General features: G+C 35.6%; 1 protein-coding gene across 1 annotated transcript; it reads left to right on the top strand.

The window, feature by feature from the left end:
* The first annotated feature begins 4,660 nt into the window (after nt 1-4,660).
* Nucleotides 4,661-12,123, top strand: LOC137409253 (DNA repair protein RAD51 homolog 3-like). Its single transcript, XM_068095550.1, has 7 exons — nt 4,661-4,778; nt 4,878-5,109; nt 5,544-5,710; nt 6,951-7,090; nt 7,586-7,717; nt 9,672-9,860; nt 11,712-12,123. Exons 1-7 carry the CDS (start codon nt 4,661-4,663, stop codon nt 11,796-11,798), a joined length of 1,065 nt encoding a protein of 354 aa, XP_067951651.1. The 3' UTR covers nt 11,799-12,123.
* The last annotated feature ends 5,198 nt before the right edge of the window (nt 12,124-17,321 follow it).

The following is a 17,321-nucleotide window of genomic DNA, read 5'->3' as shown; positions in this document are numbered from 1 at the left end:
TCATTTTAACTTTTAAACGAAAGTGTTTGTCTATTTCTGTGTGTGTCTGGCCAATGCATAATTCAAATTTTTGAAAGCTCGAGCCCGAGCTAAAACCAGAATGAGACTTTTTGGCATGACAATTTCTGGTGCAATACATTGCTTTACCTAATGAATTTGAGTAAGTTAAACTAGTCTAAATCATTACTATAATAAGAGCGGTGTCCGTCCTTCCACCTGGGCGTTAAGAAAAAAGATTGCACCTCACAGGAAACAAACCCATACATTCTGCGGATGCATGGGCGTGAAGTCAAGCGCACTACCATTAAGCCTCGCAACCACCTAGGGAGGCACAGCTTGGAATAATTGTACTTATAATCGTTACGCATCATGATCTCTCACGCAATCATGATCTTCAAGCGTTCTATCAAGCGCGATAATATCTTTTCAATTATTGCATAATGTGGGAAGGCATATTGTTTGGGGTAGTGGTTAGCATCCCTGTCTGCACAACTAGTGTTTTTGAGTTGAACTCCGTGTGAAGCATATTTTATCACTATAACTAGACATATGACAGACAAACTAAAAGACACTTAGATTTATATATAGATTAGCTATTCTATTCTCTAAAAGGCAGCATGACTTAGCTGAATCTCTAGCTTGGCTATGAATTTAAGTGATTAGTTATATAATAAAAATCTGGACCAATGGCTAACTTGAATGATGCATTTTCGATAGGTCCTTATTCTACATACATGTAATTATAGTCTACAGATGACATACTTGAATGGCATTTTATTTGTTGCTCATATGAAATGATTAGTCTACATTTAGCTTCCCAATGCTTTAACATAAAATTTGTTAAACCTAGGCTAGAATGACTGATCAATACAAAATCTAAAAAAAAAACAATTTTCCACATATGTATTTCATGTTAATCTATGGCTGCTTCCAAAGCCAAATAAGTGACTCTTGTCAGTGTTATTTCGATTAAAAAATGAACAGACCATTATACTTTGAGGCTAAGCGTTCATTTTGCTTCATTAAACATAACGAACAACAACCCTGCTAGGCTATGAAACCATATTGAAAATGCTGGCTCTGATGATTAAACCAATATGTCTAAACCTTTATTATGTTATACAACAAAAGCTCAAAGAACTATTTAAGAAAAAGAGACAACTACATTCATGTACACGTCTGAGAATTAACAATGTTACACAGATATTAAAATTTACACAATGTGTAAAAAAATATATTAAAAGAAAAAAATTGTCATAGAGCAATATTTTTAGTCCTGTTATCTGAAAGCCACCAAACAGATATAAACAATGACACAAATTATTTGTGAGATTAAGTTCTTAACTGATCGTACGCTCTGTAAACTAAACGATCTCTTCAAGGATAGGTAATCACACAGGTTAGGTAGTAAATGTTGCTGTTGTCCATTTGTGGTTGCTGCGCATAAGAAGCTCGAATTGAACTTTGTTTTTAATAAGCAACATGTTGTCCTGCTGTTGTATGGGAATACTGTGAAAACAACATACCAATAGGGAATGCAGCCAGGCCACAGGATAAACATATAATACATACAAGCAGCAAGACGCCCAAAGACATCAAAAGATCCAATATATAGAAAATGTCAGAAGCAAATTAGAAATTTGAAAACTGGAGGGATCAATCATAGAAAGTGTGTCAACGCCTGATGGAGAACATGCCAAGTGGAAGTCGAAGAAATTAAACCTACCAACCACCATCCCCAAGAAACCACCAGAGAAACATTAGAGACGAACCAAATGAGTCACATACAGATCTGCCACTCCTTTCAAACATGACCTAGATACCAAGAGTAAGTCACGAGCTCCACCCTACATGCCGACATCACGTGCACTAGCTGAAGACTTGCACAAACAAGATATCTTCACACCCTGACATAAAGCATTTCATTAACTCTCAACCTACACTCAAAGGCTAGCCATCCCACATGCCAGACATGTATAGAAGAGAACAGCTCCAATGACTCAGCATCTTTATCTGCCGGTTGATCTACCTCTCTCTCCTCCTCAAGGACCTGCTGAGGCTTCCTCTGCCTCGGGAGCGTCCCTCTTTCTTCCTTCTGCCTCTGAAGCTTCCACCCTTTCCCTACTTATGGAACCTCGTTTGTCATCATCAGCTGATCTTCTTCTACTTCCCTATCTCAACTACTGAGCCTCTACATATAAGGACTGCCATGACTCTCATCTGAATATCAAAACTCGCAACCGTATGGACCGAGCAAGCAAACATGGACGATCGTTCGAGTGAGGGTGTAACTTTTATTAGCTATTTTAACCTCTTGTCATTAATATTATTGTTTAGAATTTTGTTAGTTGTATATTTTAATTGTTGGACTTATAAAATAAAGAATTAACTTTTGCTGGTAAATACCAGTAATGCTTACAACAGCTTTACACCTTTACTTGTACCTGAACCAGCAATAATCAAATTAGTTTCCACAAGCTAAGCAAAAGTACATACACTAAACATAGTCAAAATAGAATAATATGACAAAAAATTTCAACACTGATGTTGTGCGTGGATTCAAATTAGTTATGCATAACATAATTTCTCTACATCCACTCATAACACTGCTAGATATTATAATTCTCTCAATACCGAAACTGGGTGTATCACAAATGCAAGAATAAAAAGTACGCATAACCTGTTTGTACGAAATTTATCCATGTACGCACTACTGTGAAACGTTTGCAAAAAATTTAAGCAAAACATATATAAACTTTTTGGGAGTTCAGCAAAGGTTCTATTCAGTGCATGTAAACCATCACAACAAGTTACATATTTTAAAATAAATAATTCAGCATATTGACATACCAATTTTACGCAACAGCAAAATAGCTTGAATCTTATTACAACAGGCTTGTTTTTGAATGCACGCTTGTTAGGCGTAGTAAGAACGGTATAGTTCAATCTGGGCAACTTGTATAGTCGTTGCCAATGCGTTAAAAGTTGATGTAACGCGACAATACCAATACTATAAAATAAAAAATTCTTACACATTTAAAAATTTATAAAAAAATTTAAATTTAATATAAATTAATAGTTAAAAGTTATAACAGTTGTTTAATATTTGGATCTAAAAATAAAATACGTACTTGACATTGACTAGAAAGCGCGCCAAATATTAAAACGCTTCCGTTTGTACGTTTGTGGTTTACGTTTCATGATGCGAGCGGTTTGAAAGTCATCGTGCTTAAAAATGTTGTTTCATGTTTATCCGGCTATTATTTAGTTAGTAATAAGGCAACATATATATGTATAGCCAATCTACATTAATACCGACTAGCTAAGATATTATTTTTTTCTTCGTACGGTGAGGGAAGCCAGTGCCGAGATTGAGTAGCTAGCTTGTTCTTTCAAATAGAGTTCCGCTATTTTTTTACCTCTACTGGAGGTTCTTTTGGGAAAATTTTTTATTTGACCTAATAGCAATTTTCTTTGTTCCTCGGATATTCATGCCGATAGAACGTCAATAGTGGCACAGCAGCTTAATTATATTGGTTTTATGCTAAGACAAAGGTTAAGCAAAATGTGCCATTTTTCAACGCAATCATAATGCTGTGATAAACTCCGTGTTTTTAACATTCGTAGTCTTAGAGCCTTTAAAAAAACACCAACTTATAAAAAATGCACCAACTTTCTATCATCGTGCAGCCAGTTTCTTTTGAAACAAAAACTAAAAAGTAGATCTAACAAATAGAGCATTTGCAGACAATGACGTGCAAGTCAACATATAAAATTGTGCCATAATGTCAAGTTTACCTACAGTTGTAAGGGTAATACTTTTTTCTCAAAGATTATCGACATTTTAATACTGGCAAGTGTTCTCATTCTTCATTCATTTTAATGACTTTATTACACTTTCAACAAAGGCGTAATAAACAGCCGTGGTCTATAACGTCTGACCTGCAAGCAGCAGGTTGGAGTTCAATTCCCAATAAAGGCCACTGGTGGTGACAAAAATGACACCCAACATTGCTCACAGCAACTAGACATGTCTCCAGTCATCGAGGTTTCCTTACCACTGGACTAAGACATGTCTAGCCAATATCATAGAGCGACTGTTTGTGCAACAATGGCTCTTAAAACATACTCACCCTCCTTGCAGTAAGCTAAGCAGCCATCTTACTTGATCCTCAAGGGGATGTCACACACAGAATAAGCCAAAAATTGTGCAATGTTGCTTTTGCGATAGAACTTTGTGGAACACACTAAACGAATAGTCTACTATTGCAACAAAGGCTTCAACATAATCCTCTTAAATTGAGATTTTTGATCCATCATTCATTTATGTTTACTTCTTGAAGTAATACAAGTTATTTATGCAAGACTAAATCTGCCATATTTCGCTGGGTATATTACCACATAAGTTTAACTTTTTCCTGCCGCATATTTGCCCAGTTCATATTGCAATATAATAGGAGTTCAAACCCACAACATTTCCCCCATCGGTAAATATTGCAATAACGCAAATACTCACCTTGCATGTGTTTGATTCTCATTCCATATATACTAGTTTGCGTCTGTTTTTTTGTTACACGAATACTTGCTTGCTGCGTTTTCCTATTGGCTATTATTGATTGTTTTATCCGGGAAACTTTCTTGACAGATCTAATTGGGCTGGATGTCTCGTGAAACCTGTACGTATCCAATTTCTGTTACCCTCAAGCACAAGCTTATAAAAGCAGGATACAGCACAGAAGCCTGTTTTGCTAAATCTTCACCACTATCCCTCTCAAAAGGTTTATTACTCAAAGAGATATCACACCAATTTGATTGTATTATTATTTAATGCATCCATTTCTAATTCAAGTATTGTATTTTATGACCGTTTACTTTAGATGCATCAATCACAAAAGAGGAGGCTTTACAGGTTTTGCAACTGGTAAGGAAGGAAGATGAAGCTAGTGCTATTATGAGCTGTACAGCACACTCTATAGCTCAGCAAGAGCAGGCAACTCTCGGCATTGTCACATTCTCTCAAAAGATTGATAACATGCTTGGGGATGGCATACCCTTGTCAAAGATAACGGAGTTGTGTGGAGTACCCGGAGTTGGCAAAACTCAGATGAGGTATAGTATAGTGTACATCGTCTCTATCTTAATTAAGCCGTAACATTGGAGAGCCATATCAACAATCCAGATATGTTTCACTAGATAATTTCTATTTCAACTGGCTAAACTATGACATATCCATCTCCTTTTTTCTGTACACTTGACCAGTTATATTTTAAAATGTTGAGCGATAAAACTATATAAAATGTGACTCATTTTAAGGAGTTTCTGCACATGGTTGATCATCAATTTTTCATTTTTCCATGATGAGCTCACATCTGTGCAGGATAAGATTTCCTGTGCTACGTTTTTTCATCTCCTTAGTGTGTCAAGATAGTATGTTTATGTGCGTGCTTCTAGTCATTCTGCAGTATCAAACATGACCATAAGTCACAAGGATAAAAATAACATTGTAACCAGATTCGTGAAAAGTTTTTTGCATATTTCAACAGCTTGCAGCTGTGCGTAGATGCGACAATCCCAGAGTCATTTGGAGGTGTTCAAGGTCAGGCAATCTATATTGACACAGAAGGTAGTTTTGTTGCTGAGAGGGTGGCACAAATAAGCAAGGCAACGATAAGGCACTGTCAGTCAGTGGCCTCTGGTCTACAGGATCCTGGTACGTATGATATTACTGTTCAATCATGAATACAGTCAGACATCTACGTACAATGTAGATACAATTAAATATCTGCTTTGTGTGTTGAAACTGTTCTATGTTTAAGCGGCTGCTTCCATAAGAATACATTGGAGTTTGTTTAATTTGTTCCACAGCCGAAAGCCTACAATAATTCATTAATAAATACTGCAGGTCATTATATAAATGGTTAAAACACATACATTGTATGAAACAATAAAAAATAAATTTAAATACCAAATTATATATACAAAACTAAAGTTAGAATTAGTAAACAAAAGGTTATTGCTATTTTATCTTAGAGACACGAAACTGGAAGGAGAGGTATGACAATGCACAAGTTATAAGCGATTGAGAAACTTAAAAAATTTTAAAGTAACTTTTAAAGACTTAAGATCTTAAAACTTAAAGATTTTAAAAATAGATTTGCAACTAACTTTTTTTATGCTTTGTGTTTGATTTCGACTAGTTTCTTCATTATCTCTTACGAAACTGCAATATTTTGAAAAACTTCAAGCATCATACATTGGAAATCACTTTGTCAAATTTCGCATCATCCAAGGTGATCGTCAGTAGACGCTTGAAGTAACCTGGATAATTCAGTTGGAATAGAATGTATGGCCCCACATAAAGCTATCACATAACTGCATAATCTTTAACATCCACAGATGCTCAACAATTCAATAAGAGAAGACAAACTTCATTACTTTTAAATTTTATACCTTGAACAAATTAATATAACTTACTCAAGAGAAATTTTAGTGATTTTTGTCTAATAAAGTTATCTATTAGTGAAACAAGTTTTTATTTTCATTGTTAAAACGTTAGTTTCAATGTTTTCATGGTTCCTGTACCTCGCCTTTTCTGATGGCTTAGCGCTTGTAAGCCAACAAATTATTGACTGTAGGGGGCCTACATGCAAGAATTGTCGTGACAGTTTTGTGGTTCAACACGTCCTTGCGTTTTTTCGTTGGAGTTTTTCCGGCTACCAGTTTTAAATTTGTAGGCTACTTTGGCAGTGAGCTTTCACATTTTCCACAAATCTCACAAGTTTTTCAAAGAGAAATTCAACATTTCATGGTTTGAATGCTTTTTGTTCTACAGCACTTACAGAAGAGAGGTAGAATTTGTACTTGAGATAATGCATCATTTTGTATGGCTGTGCTAATCAGTTGATATTGTGGGCTGCCTCCCAGTGGACATCTACCATTGCTAAATTTAGATATGGCTGAAGAGGCAAAAAGTTACACTGTGGAAAGAATCATGAAGTCTATACACTACTTCAGATGTACTTCCTGTGTCGAGTTGCTCGCCCTCATAAACCAGCTCCCACAATTCATTCTCAACAAATGTAACTCCAATGTAAGGGCAAACTGTAATGTAAGAATTGATTCTAGACTAGAAACCGCCTCGTCTTATTTGATTGTTCACTGAATTTCAAGAAATAATGGTTGTATATCATAACATCACTTATAAAAGCAGAATTTTTTTGCAAATTAAAATTAAAAACCTTTATTTGTTATAAAAAGATTTAGTAGTAGAATGAATAAGTTTTTTAAGTTTTTTGTTTGTCCAAGGTGAATACTTTCTAACATTTTTTTCGAGAGTCGTCTTATCTCACCTGTGAGTCCTGTTTTCACACTACTTTTGTCATTTGTTAGCAGATTAAAAAATAAATGTGACTTTACTGATCAATTTCACATAATCAAGTGATTTTGGTTAATACTATGTAACTTTATACCATGATGTTTTTATTAGTTTTATTGTAATCAAGTTTATATTTGTAAAACCTCCTTCAGTGACATAAAGCGGTCTGTCTGGCTATCAGTTGATTTAGTATTTGTCATTTTTGCATAGGTGAAGGTCATAGTTGTTGACAGTTTCGCATTCCATTTCCGGCATGACTGGGATGACATGACGACACGAACGCGTGTGATGGGCAACCTTGCTCAGCAGTTAATAAGGATTGCTGTCAGTGAACAGCTGGCTGTAAGTTACCATTTTTCGAATAGCAGTGTGCCTGTGGCTTCTTTTTCAAACTTTTCCATTATCTTGAATACCTGAAATTTACACTGTCACTAGCTTAATAATGTTTACCCCAATAGCCATCCACTGTATGTATGATTCTGTACAAGTTTTTGTTCTATAAACCTGGGAAACTCAGCGTTGCTATTTTGAAAGCGTGTGAAATTTAGCAAAACCTACTTGAAAAGGATTTTAATTTATGTAAGTAGCTATATTTTTATATATAACAAAAGCTTTCGCCGTCAAACCTCGACTTATAGTCCGCTATACATAAATTTTCTAACGTTTGTGAAATTTGAGGTAATGTCTGGTTCTGGACCTCAAGGAGTTTTCAATACTCGATGTTCGAAATTTCTTGAAACAGTTTTGTAAGAAAAAGCTTATGCTCGAGTAAGATTAAAGTGTGGGAATATAATACAAAAGAAAAGATTTTAATTTACACCACTTATTTTTATCACCATTTCTTCTTTTGAAACCAAAACTATCTTTGTTTTCAGGGGTCTTTAATTCAAAGTAACAATGGACACCTCTATTTTATTGACTATTCCTTTATTAATTTATTCGTTTATTATAGTTATTTTTGTAATTTAACTTTTCACAAATTTCATATAATACATTCATTTTAATGTTATGAATGTGATTATGTAGAGTGTTTTATTATCATAGGTATTTTGGCTGTACAATGAATTAAAGTAAGTACAGTGCAGTCTCATAGGAATATTTGTTTCACAACATCGGATAGTTTTCATATATACAGTAGCTCTCATCATGAGTCAGCTTTCTATGTTGAGATGTGACTGTGTTCTGAGTCAAATATAATATGAGAATGTAGTTTTTACTGCAATAAATGTGCTTTGTGAATATGTGTTTGCAATTTGTTGCATGGAAGCTCCAATGGTGCAATCGGTTAGCGTGCTGTACTTATAAACAGTATGAGATGCAGAAGCTGTGAGTTTGAGCCTCACCTGGAGCAGCTTTTTATAGGATTATGAAAACACATCATTAGTAGAAATTTGTGATGTAAATATTGTCAAAATACCAAAACTGCATGCTCCAGTGGTTGGATCGATAGGTGGATCCAGTGGTTGGATAGATCGGTTAGCGCACTGTTCTTATAAATAGCATGAAATGCAGAGGCTGTAGGTTCAAGGCTCGCCTAGAGCAGCTTCATGTAGTATTACAAAAAAGATTTTATTAGCAAAAGGTTGCGATGTAAAGTTTTGTTGAAATACCAAAATTGCAAGCTCTAGTGGCGCGCTGTTAGCCTGTCTTGACAAACTGTTGTTTTTGCGGAGTTGTCCCTGGGCGAGCGGAGCGAGCAAACAACAGCTTGTCACAATACGCACTGCACCTGATGCATCAACTGCACTGAAAGGGAGTTGTTCTATTCTGTCTATGCGGCTTGGCTGCGATGTTATGTCAGTCGCTCCATTGGTGATCATAACGGATTTAGCCCAAAAATTTATGTAGAGAAAAATAAGATACAAACGTTTAACCAGAGAGCAGGCTCTGCGGTAAGCTTTAGTAGAACTTAAGAACTTAGGCAACAGCAACTAAACATGTTGTTATTTGTGCGCTCAGTCAGTTTTATTTGTATTTTTGTGTCATTTTATTTGTTCCTATTGATTTTATTTTTAACTTATTTTATTTTTAAGTTCTAGCAGTTCTACTAAAGTTCACTGCAAAGACTGGTCTCTCGTTAAACCCCAATAAAATCCCAATGCGCCCAATCTCCTCTACACTATGCCAACGTACCATTTTAACCTGAGGTTTGTTCAAAAATTCGTTAGTAATAATTTACTGTATGTTCCAGGTATTAATCTAATCAGTGTGTTTTTGGAGGAACTGCTCATGTGGCTGTCTGTGTGGTAATGTGCAGGTTAATATCTGAAATGTAAGTGATACACTTTATCAACAGGTGGTACTGGTCAACCAAATGACAACAAAAGTGAATGCAGCTGACAGCAAGGTAGTACCTGCTCTCGGAGAAAGTTGGAGTCATGTGTCTACCAACAGAATGTTGCTCTTGTGGAAGAATGGCGTCAGATATGCAAACTTATTTAAATCACCCAATAGAAAAGAGGATACTGTCCCATACTGCGTAACAGTAAGTGATGACTTTGTCCCCCTTCAATGTTTGTTTTATAACCAAGTTGTGTTAGCAAGGTGCATGCACTTATAGGACTTCTTGAGGGTCAAGGGGACTTAATAGTTAGTTTTTCCCTGCTGTTAAGTTTTGATTAAGTTAAGATTTGATTATTTACTGATATTGATATGTATTTACATTTGAACAATAAATACCGTACTTTTCAGACTATTAACCGCACTCCTATATAAGCCGCATCTGCTTTATTTAAAAAAAAGATAATAAAACAATACATAGGTCACACCTTTTGTATAGGCCGCAGAACTCATGACGGTGCTTTTTAACATGGCAGCAACTTTGCTGGTTAATATGGATTAACCGACGCCGGATGACGCATTACGGATTGCCGTATTAACCGATGCTTTTTAACCCAGTGCCTAACGGAACAGTACCGTTAAGCATTGTTTCATTTTTTCTTTCACCGCTAGAGGCGCACTAACTGGAGATTCCAGTTATTGCGCCCTAGCGGGGAAAGAAAAAACCACAGAGTGGGCGCAGCTTCTAAATAAGTCACACATGGCTCAAAACATCGAAAAAAATTAGCGGCTAATATGAAAAGTACGGTAGTAGCCTCAGCTTCTCCCAGAATCTATGATGACCAAAAGGATGTTAGGGTGCTTTATGTGAATGCCTTTGTTTTGCTGAAGACAGACTCTGTAAAAATTCACTTGAACGATTTTCGATTACTTCTCAAATACAACTGAAAATTTATATTTTGAGCAAAAGCCTGAAACTACAAATTAGATAGTTAATTCGTAGCAGTTTTTGTTTTGTATATTTATATAGTACTTCTGTTATTACTTTTCTCTGCATCTAGTTGTCTACATTGATAACCATACTATTAAAGACTGCACCTCATAACAAGTATATACCATTATTTACTATCTAGTATCATTAGAACAAGTATTGAAACATTTTTCTCGTGTGTGAGTTGAGAAACATCTGCAACTTTCTTCCAAAAAGAATTCATAGTTGATGCTCACAAGGTGTAGGTATTGCTAATGCAGTAAGTTTAACTAAGTGTATTTGTTAAGTAGTGATACAACAACTATGTTATAAAATCTCTGTAAATAAGAACAATAGGTGCAGTAAGTGCATATATACAAGGGTATGCTCATCATCTTATATTAAAGACTGGTTCACACTATATCGTCGTACCTCGGCGTTGATGCCACAATACTTCGGTGATCGTCGATGATAACAATGCGCAAACTAACATCGTTAGCATCGATGGGTTTGATGTTAATTATCGCAAACCCATCCGCGTTTGCATCGGCGAATACTCCGTGACGTAGTGTTTGAATTTTTCGCAAAGAAACCTTTTTGTTTTCGTGTGCTTGAATCAAATACTAGGTCCGCAGCAACTATCATGAACAGAAATAAATAAATCACGCTATCCTCGACGACTATCGGCGATTACTATCGCTAAAATGGTTTACATTATACAGGCTGTCGTCAATGCTCGGCAAAATATCGGGAATGTTTGATAGCTGCAAGCTTTCCCGATGTATTCGCGTTGCTTCATCAGTGCTATTGGTCCCTGGTTCACATAGTCTACGATGAACGCCGAAAGGAAAACGCTGACATACGGTGATATAGTATGAACCAGCCTTAAACTACATGTAGTTTTATTAGAATGTTGACTCTACTGCAATGTCTTCCCTTCATCAGTATTCCTTACCATCTCACTGCAGTAGTCCTCATGACATATTTCTTTCACTGTGTGAGACTAAATCAAGCTCTAGCCCTCTCGTCTGAGCATAATGAGAAAACTTTTGCATGACATTGATCCAAGATGCCTATTTATTACAGGTCGAAGGTATCAGGGATGTAGATGCTCCTGCAGAAGCTGATGAGGCAGAGGAGGAAATGCCCCGTAAATGGCAAAGAATAGCCTAGTACATGAGATATTAACTTTTGCTCAACCTGTGCCTAGATTTACTGTTAATCTTTTTTATGTTTTCTTGTACCCAGTTTCTGTTTAATATTCATTGAAATTACTTTTCTAAGCTAAGCACCTACTTGCTGGTGACTCGTTCATTCCTACAATGTTGTGGCAGTATCTTCAATGTACGTCAAGTCATTTGCACATTAACGCCCTTATATGGTATTCAGGTCATTTCTTCAGATGTTTATATTCTTAGCCAATGCTTTGTTCAAATGTTATTTTTTTATTGCTGTTCTGTCTGTCTTAGTTTGTTCTAAATATTATCGTGGACCTGTACACTAGCCGTCCTGTGCGCCATGAGAGATCGTTATGGGTAATAACTATGCGCACAGTTATTCTTACATGTAGTAAGGTGTTTGAGTGGCGCAGATGGTAGCAGGCGTGGCTGCAAAATGATGAGTTCAATTTCTGAGGGAATCATTTTTCCTAAAGCTCTCAATGTGGCTTCGGACAGACGGACATATACGGCTCTTTTTATGGTAACGATATGTGAAAGTGTCCCCTCAATTTCCAACTGGTCAAGTAGAATAAAAATCAGCTGTTGGATAAAAGCTAATCAAAAATGCATTTGACTAGGCCATATATACATGTAAAAAAATAGAAAAATTAGTCCTATATAAAGAAAAATGCATCATAAACGAAGAAAGCTTACGAAACAACCATTTCGGAGCAATACAAGGTTTGGCCTATAAAAGCGGGATTTTATATAAAGGTTTTATGGGTAGTTATTTGATTATAGTACTTGGCTACAGTAGTTACATAGGCAGTGTTTGTGACCCCAACGACGGGCGGTGATGACACGCCACACCAAGTTCTGCATACTGTGTTAACAACTGGTTAGGATTTTGGGGTATATGTACAGTTAGAGGATACATGTATAAGTGTACGTCTCTGCTTGAGGTGAAGCTGTGGCAGACATCGTTAGAACTTATTCAGATGATTTCTTTGACAAGGTATGATTTTGTTTGGATTGATATCATTCTTTCTTTACTTTTGTACTTCTTCCAGTCAACCGCGCCCGCTTGTGTTTACTTTTGTACAGCTTACTATGGCGCCTTATAGTGCCTCACGTTGCGTGTTCGCAACTCGAGCTGTGAACACGCAGCGCGAGGCACTATAAGGCGCCATATCTTACAGACAACGCTGGTGTTGACACCTTGATGACAAATATTACAATATTATGGATTGACCAATCGGTAGTGAGCACAAAGGATAGCAATTGATATTGGATAAGATTTTTAATGAAAAGCAACAGATTTTGGAACTTCCTATTAAAACTTCACTAAAAATATACTTTAACATGAAATTTTGCAAAAGTTCTTTATTTTCATAATCTCCACATTTTATTTTATCATCACCTGTACAATATAATAAATGTTAACATAAACATGAAACTAAAATAAATGTTTATTGGTAGTTCAGGTGACAATGGCGGTACATCCAGAATTACCATCACAGCCTATTACTATTTGCTGTGATGGTAATAGGCCCACTTGTAAAAATTATTATAATTACCTCTCTACTCCACCCAAAACTTCAGTAAAATACAAAATTTGACACATCTAGCAAATTTTTAAAACAATAATTGGTCTTGAAACACCAGCTTTGCCAAAAAACTTACGTGGTGAACATGACACTATTATTCAACTACGGTTATCATGCCAGCAGTGCTAATTTAAAATTATTCAGGTCTCCAACACCAACAATGAAGAGGTGTATTATTATATACTTCATTGGCAAAATAGAGTATACAGAAAGTTGCAATTATCAATGCAAGTCGCTCCCTATTGGTTTCAGTAACATGGACTGGCTTTACCCTTTTTTAAATATAGTAATGTTGATGAAGGATTGAATGAATAGCGATAATCGTCAGTCACAACTCTTTAGTGCGTAACTAACTGCATTTGTATGAGTGATTTGCATAAATGCCAAGACTGATAGTAAATGTTCTTTAAAAATGAAGTTTTTATATAATATGCTGTTTACTCCGCGCTTACCTTACACTAAAAAATAAGCTAATGTGCTCTTGAGATATTCTTGTTATTTTGTTGGAAAAAAATGATATAGCAAAGCAAGCATTAGAAAAAACTAATTAATTTAAGTTTTACTATATTAATATCAAATTATATAGTTTGTAAATTATATTTGTTATCTTTACTTGAAATCAAGTAGTATTTTTTAAACATAATATCTAACAAGTATTTTATATTTATTTTTACTATATGTGTTATGTTATATTCTGTGTTTAGTTAGTTTTAATTTACCATTGACATTTATTATTATTTATTATCTTAGTGATACTTATTACTTTATTTGTAAATATGATATAACAATATTGATAATAGCTATATTATTAATAACTAATATAAACACTACAATACCACATTAAAATATCACCTCTTAGGCTCAAATTACAACTGCTACTAGTAAATATTTCTTATTCATATCCTATAAAATATTTATTATTAGTTTTTCAAATGTTAGTTGTCAAGAATTCAACAAGTCACAAGAAAAGTTCCCAAATTTTTGTTAATGGAATTGATAAAAGAATAAAATTCAAGTATTATGCAATAAATATAGATAATTTATTGATTGCAACAACTGTTTATTGATACAATTTCATTTGAATTAAACCTTTTTTAATTTAAAAACGGATGCTTTTCATTTCTATACCACAACTAAACAATAGTTTTTTACTTAAATCAGTTTAGGAATGAAGTACGTACTATGATAGCTATGTAGGCTACCTGGTATAATACCCTACTGGTGCAACTAACATACCATTTCAAATAGGCCTTTATCAAGCCTAAATTGAAAAAGGTAAAAGTTACCCAAAACTACAAAAAGAGCAACAAGAATATGTTGAAAAGAATTGACTGAAAAGACTGAGGAGAAAAGACAAGCTAAGAGAGATGAAGAATGAAGTATATAAAACACCAAAAACAGTGTACTATATTACTGCAAGTCTGTAAATATAGTGTGTCGCGACATGCTGAGCTACTAAGATCATCGGTGTCTTATAAATATCATGTCATCATTTTGTTGCATGCATTTGCTTCCTGATGTAACATCATAAAATGGTCAAAATTTTTATAAAATCTTAAATAGCTAAAATGTTATCTTATGACATACTAGAATTTGAGAAAGTTTGAAAGACTGAAAAATTCACTAAATTTAATCCAAGATTCTCATAATACAGAATCTTACCCTATTAGCTGTTATTTATAGTGTGGCTTGTCAGAGACTGCTTTATATGTATGTCGTGCAAAAGCTAGAGCTAGCTTTGTTAATTTCAACATGGAGAGAGAAATCCTAATCCAAGTTTAATTGGTGTAGAGGTAAATACATAAGATAGTAAGTCTTAGTAACCACATGTAGTTTAGGTATTTAACATTTCACCAAATGTGTAATCACATATAACTGGACGCAGTGAATGTAGAGACTTGGCCGAGTATCTACCACTTCTCGGTTTACGTCATCGGTCGCAGGCACTCTTAATAGATTTCATCTGCATAAAAAAGAAACCAACATGAAAAAAATTGACAAAACCAACAAAGGTTTACAATGGGAAGTCTAAAAATGCCCTTTAAACTTACTTGAATGCTTTTACAATCCTTGGCCTTGCGACATACCTGACTAAAGTTCATTCCAGATCTGGCTGGTTTGACACAACCTATCAGAGATATAACCATAAAGTTGGTGGGTTTTAACTGGAACCAGCCTCAGCAGAAGTCATTTGACAAAGTACAAGCTGCAGTTCTATCATCGCCAGTGTTAGGAATTTATGACCCTAAGAAGCCTTTGACAAAATCTGTTGATGCTAGTTAAGTAAGTTTTGAGGGCTTGTCGAATGCAGGATGGCAGGCTGATTGAGTCCAGCGCTAAATCTCTCACTAGAAGTCAACATAACTATGCACAGATTGAAAAACAGCTGCTGGCTGAGTACTTTGGATGTTCTAGGTTTCATTTGTTCATATATGTATGTGATGATGGGATTATTGAAATGGATCATAAGCCATAGGGTCCCCACGGTGTGGTGATACCTGATTTTTCTTGTGAAGACTCATGCAAATTGACCTGGAAGGAACCTGAACAGAGATCAATCGCACTAAAATATTTTTTGCATGCATGATTTCAGCCACATAATCGATTGAAAAAAGAATCATAGAATGTTTAACTGTTACAGCCAGACCTGCCAACCCAAGGGTGGGGCAATGCGTGAGATTTGGTTTTGGGGCAATTGATGTATCAATGATAGAATATATAAAATTTTGGAAATTGGGGCAAAAGTCTCACGCATTTTCATTTTTTCTTTGGGGTGATTGCGTGAGTCTCACGCCCAATGCATCAGAGTTGGCAGGTATGGTTACAGCGTTAAGTTTCCAATAATCAACGCAAAATCACCAACTATTGTCTTTCTTTTTGACAAAAAAATTGGAGAAGACCACTCTCCAGAACCAATTGTGATCAAGCCTGGTTTTTGCATTTCACCGAGCTGCGCTTTGATTTCAGCGCAGAGTCCAACGGGATTGCTGTAAGGTTTGCTACGAATCAAAGAAACACTAGCGAGTGTCTCAATGACGTGTTGAACAATCTTGATTTGACCAAGTTTAGAAATAGACTCACCAACAATGTCATTGAACTTGTTTACGAGTTTTTGGAGTTGTGGCTTCTTTTGTTTGTCAAGCATGGACTCATCCAAATTTACATGATCGCCTGGCTTTATTCTACTAGCATTCGAATGCTTGGGATCGATCACTGTGGTGGTAATAACAGCATCATCGTTATCGTCGACTGTTTCGGCTTCACCGTTGACAGAATTAACTCGAATTTCCCGTATATTATTACTAATGTTCATAACGGGTACACATATTTTGTCGCCTTGAATTCGATTTACACATTTACCAATGAGCAAGGACTTCGGAATGTGCCGATTGCTGCCTTCAAAGACACATTTTCAGTTGTGTAATCTGTCAGTGAACACACGAGCAACAACCACCACTTTGGACTAAAGAGGAATTTTCAGAGTCAGCCGCTGTGATGGCATTTACTTGATGGGTCTGATCCATGGGAATGGTCAGCTTGTGAAAACTCAATGTACACAGTAAAGTCGTAGGTCACCTGACCTGATCTCCTGAAAATATCGGTTCCTATGATAACCTCTTGGCTAATGTTTGGTAATGTTTGAAATCACAAACACTCGATGGTTGAGAGTCTCAGAACCAATGGCTAAATTAACAAAGACTTGACCCAAGACATCAAGAGAGTCATTGGTGACATCAGTAGCTTTCAAAGCGGATTAATATCGTTTAAATTTCAGTTATTTTGCAATGTCACTTCGGAGCAGTGATATAGAAGCTCCAGCATCTGCAAGAGATACATGTACATGCTCTACCGTTCACACTAATTGGTATTAAAGCTTGACATTGATTCTTTACACTTTTATGATTGCTGATCATATTAACGTACTGCAG

The sequence above is a fragment of the Watersipora subatra genome, chromosome 1 (genome assembly GCF_963576615.1).
Source record: "Watersipora subatra chromosome 1, tzWatSuba1.1, whole genome shotgun sequence".
Classification (NCBI taxonomy): Eukaryota; Metazoa; Bryozoa; class Gymnolaemata; order Cheilostomatida; family Watersiporidae; genus Watersipora; species Watersipora subatra.
The sequence above is the reverse complement of the archived record's forward strand: the minus strand, read 5'-3'. Positions and strand labels throughout refer to the sequence as shown.

What these genes read in the sequence shown, in the direction of transcription:
- LOC137409253 (XM_068095550.1), top strand. Translation starts at nt 4,661, where the DNA reads ATGTCTCGTGAAACCTGTACGTATCCAATTTCTGTTACCCTCAAGCAC. An exon ending in CTCTGGTCTACAGGATCCTG is followed by an intron (nt 5,711 to 6,950) that starts GTACGTATGATA and finishes TGCTAAATTTAG; the next exon opens with ATATGGCTGAAGAGGCAAAA. An exon ending in CTGTCCCATACTGCGTAACA is followed by an intron (nt 9,861 to 11,711) that starts GTAAGTGATGAC and finishes TATTTATTACAG; the next exon opens with GTCGAAGGTATCAGGGATGT.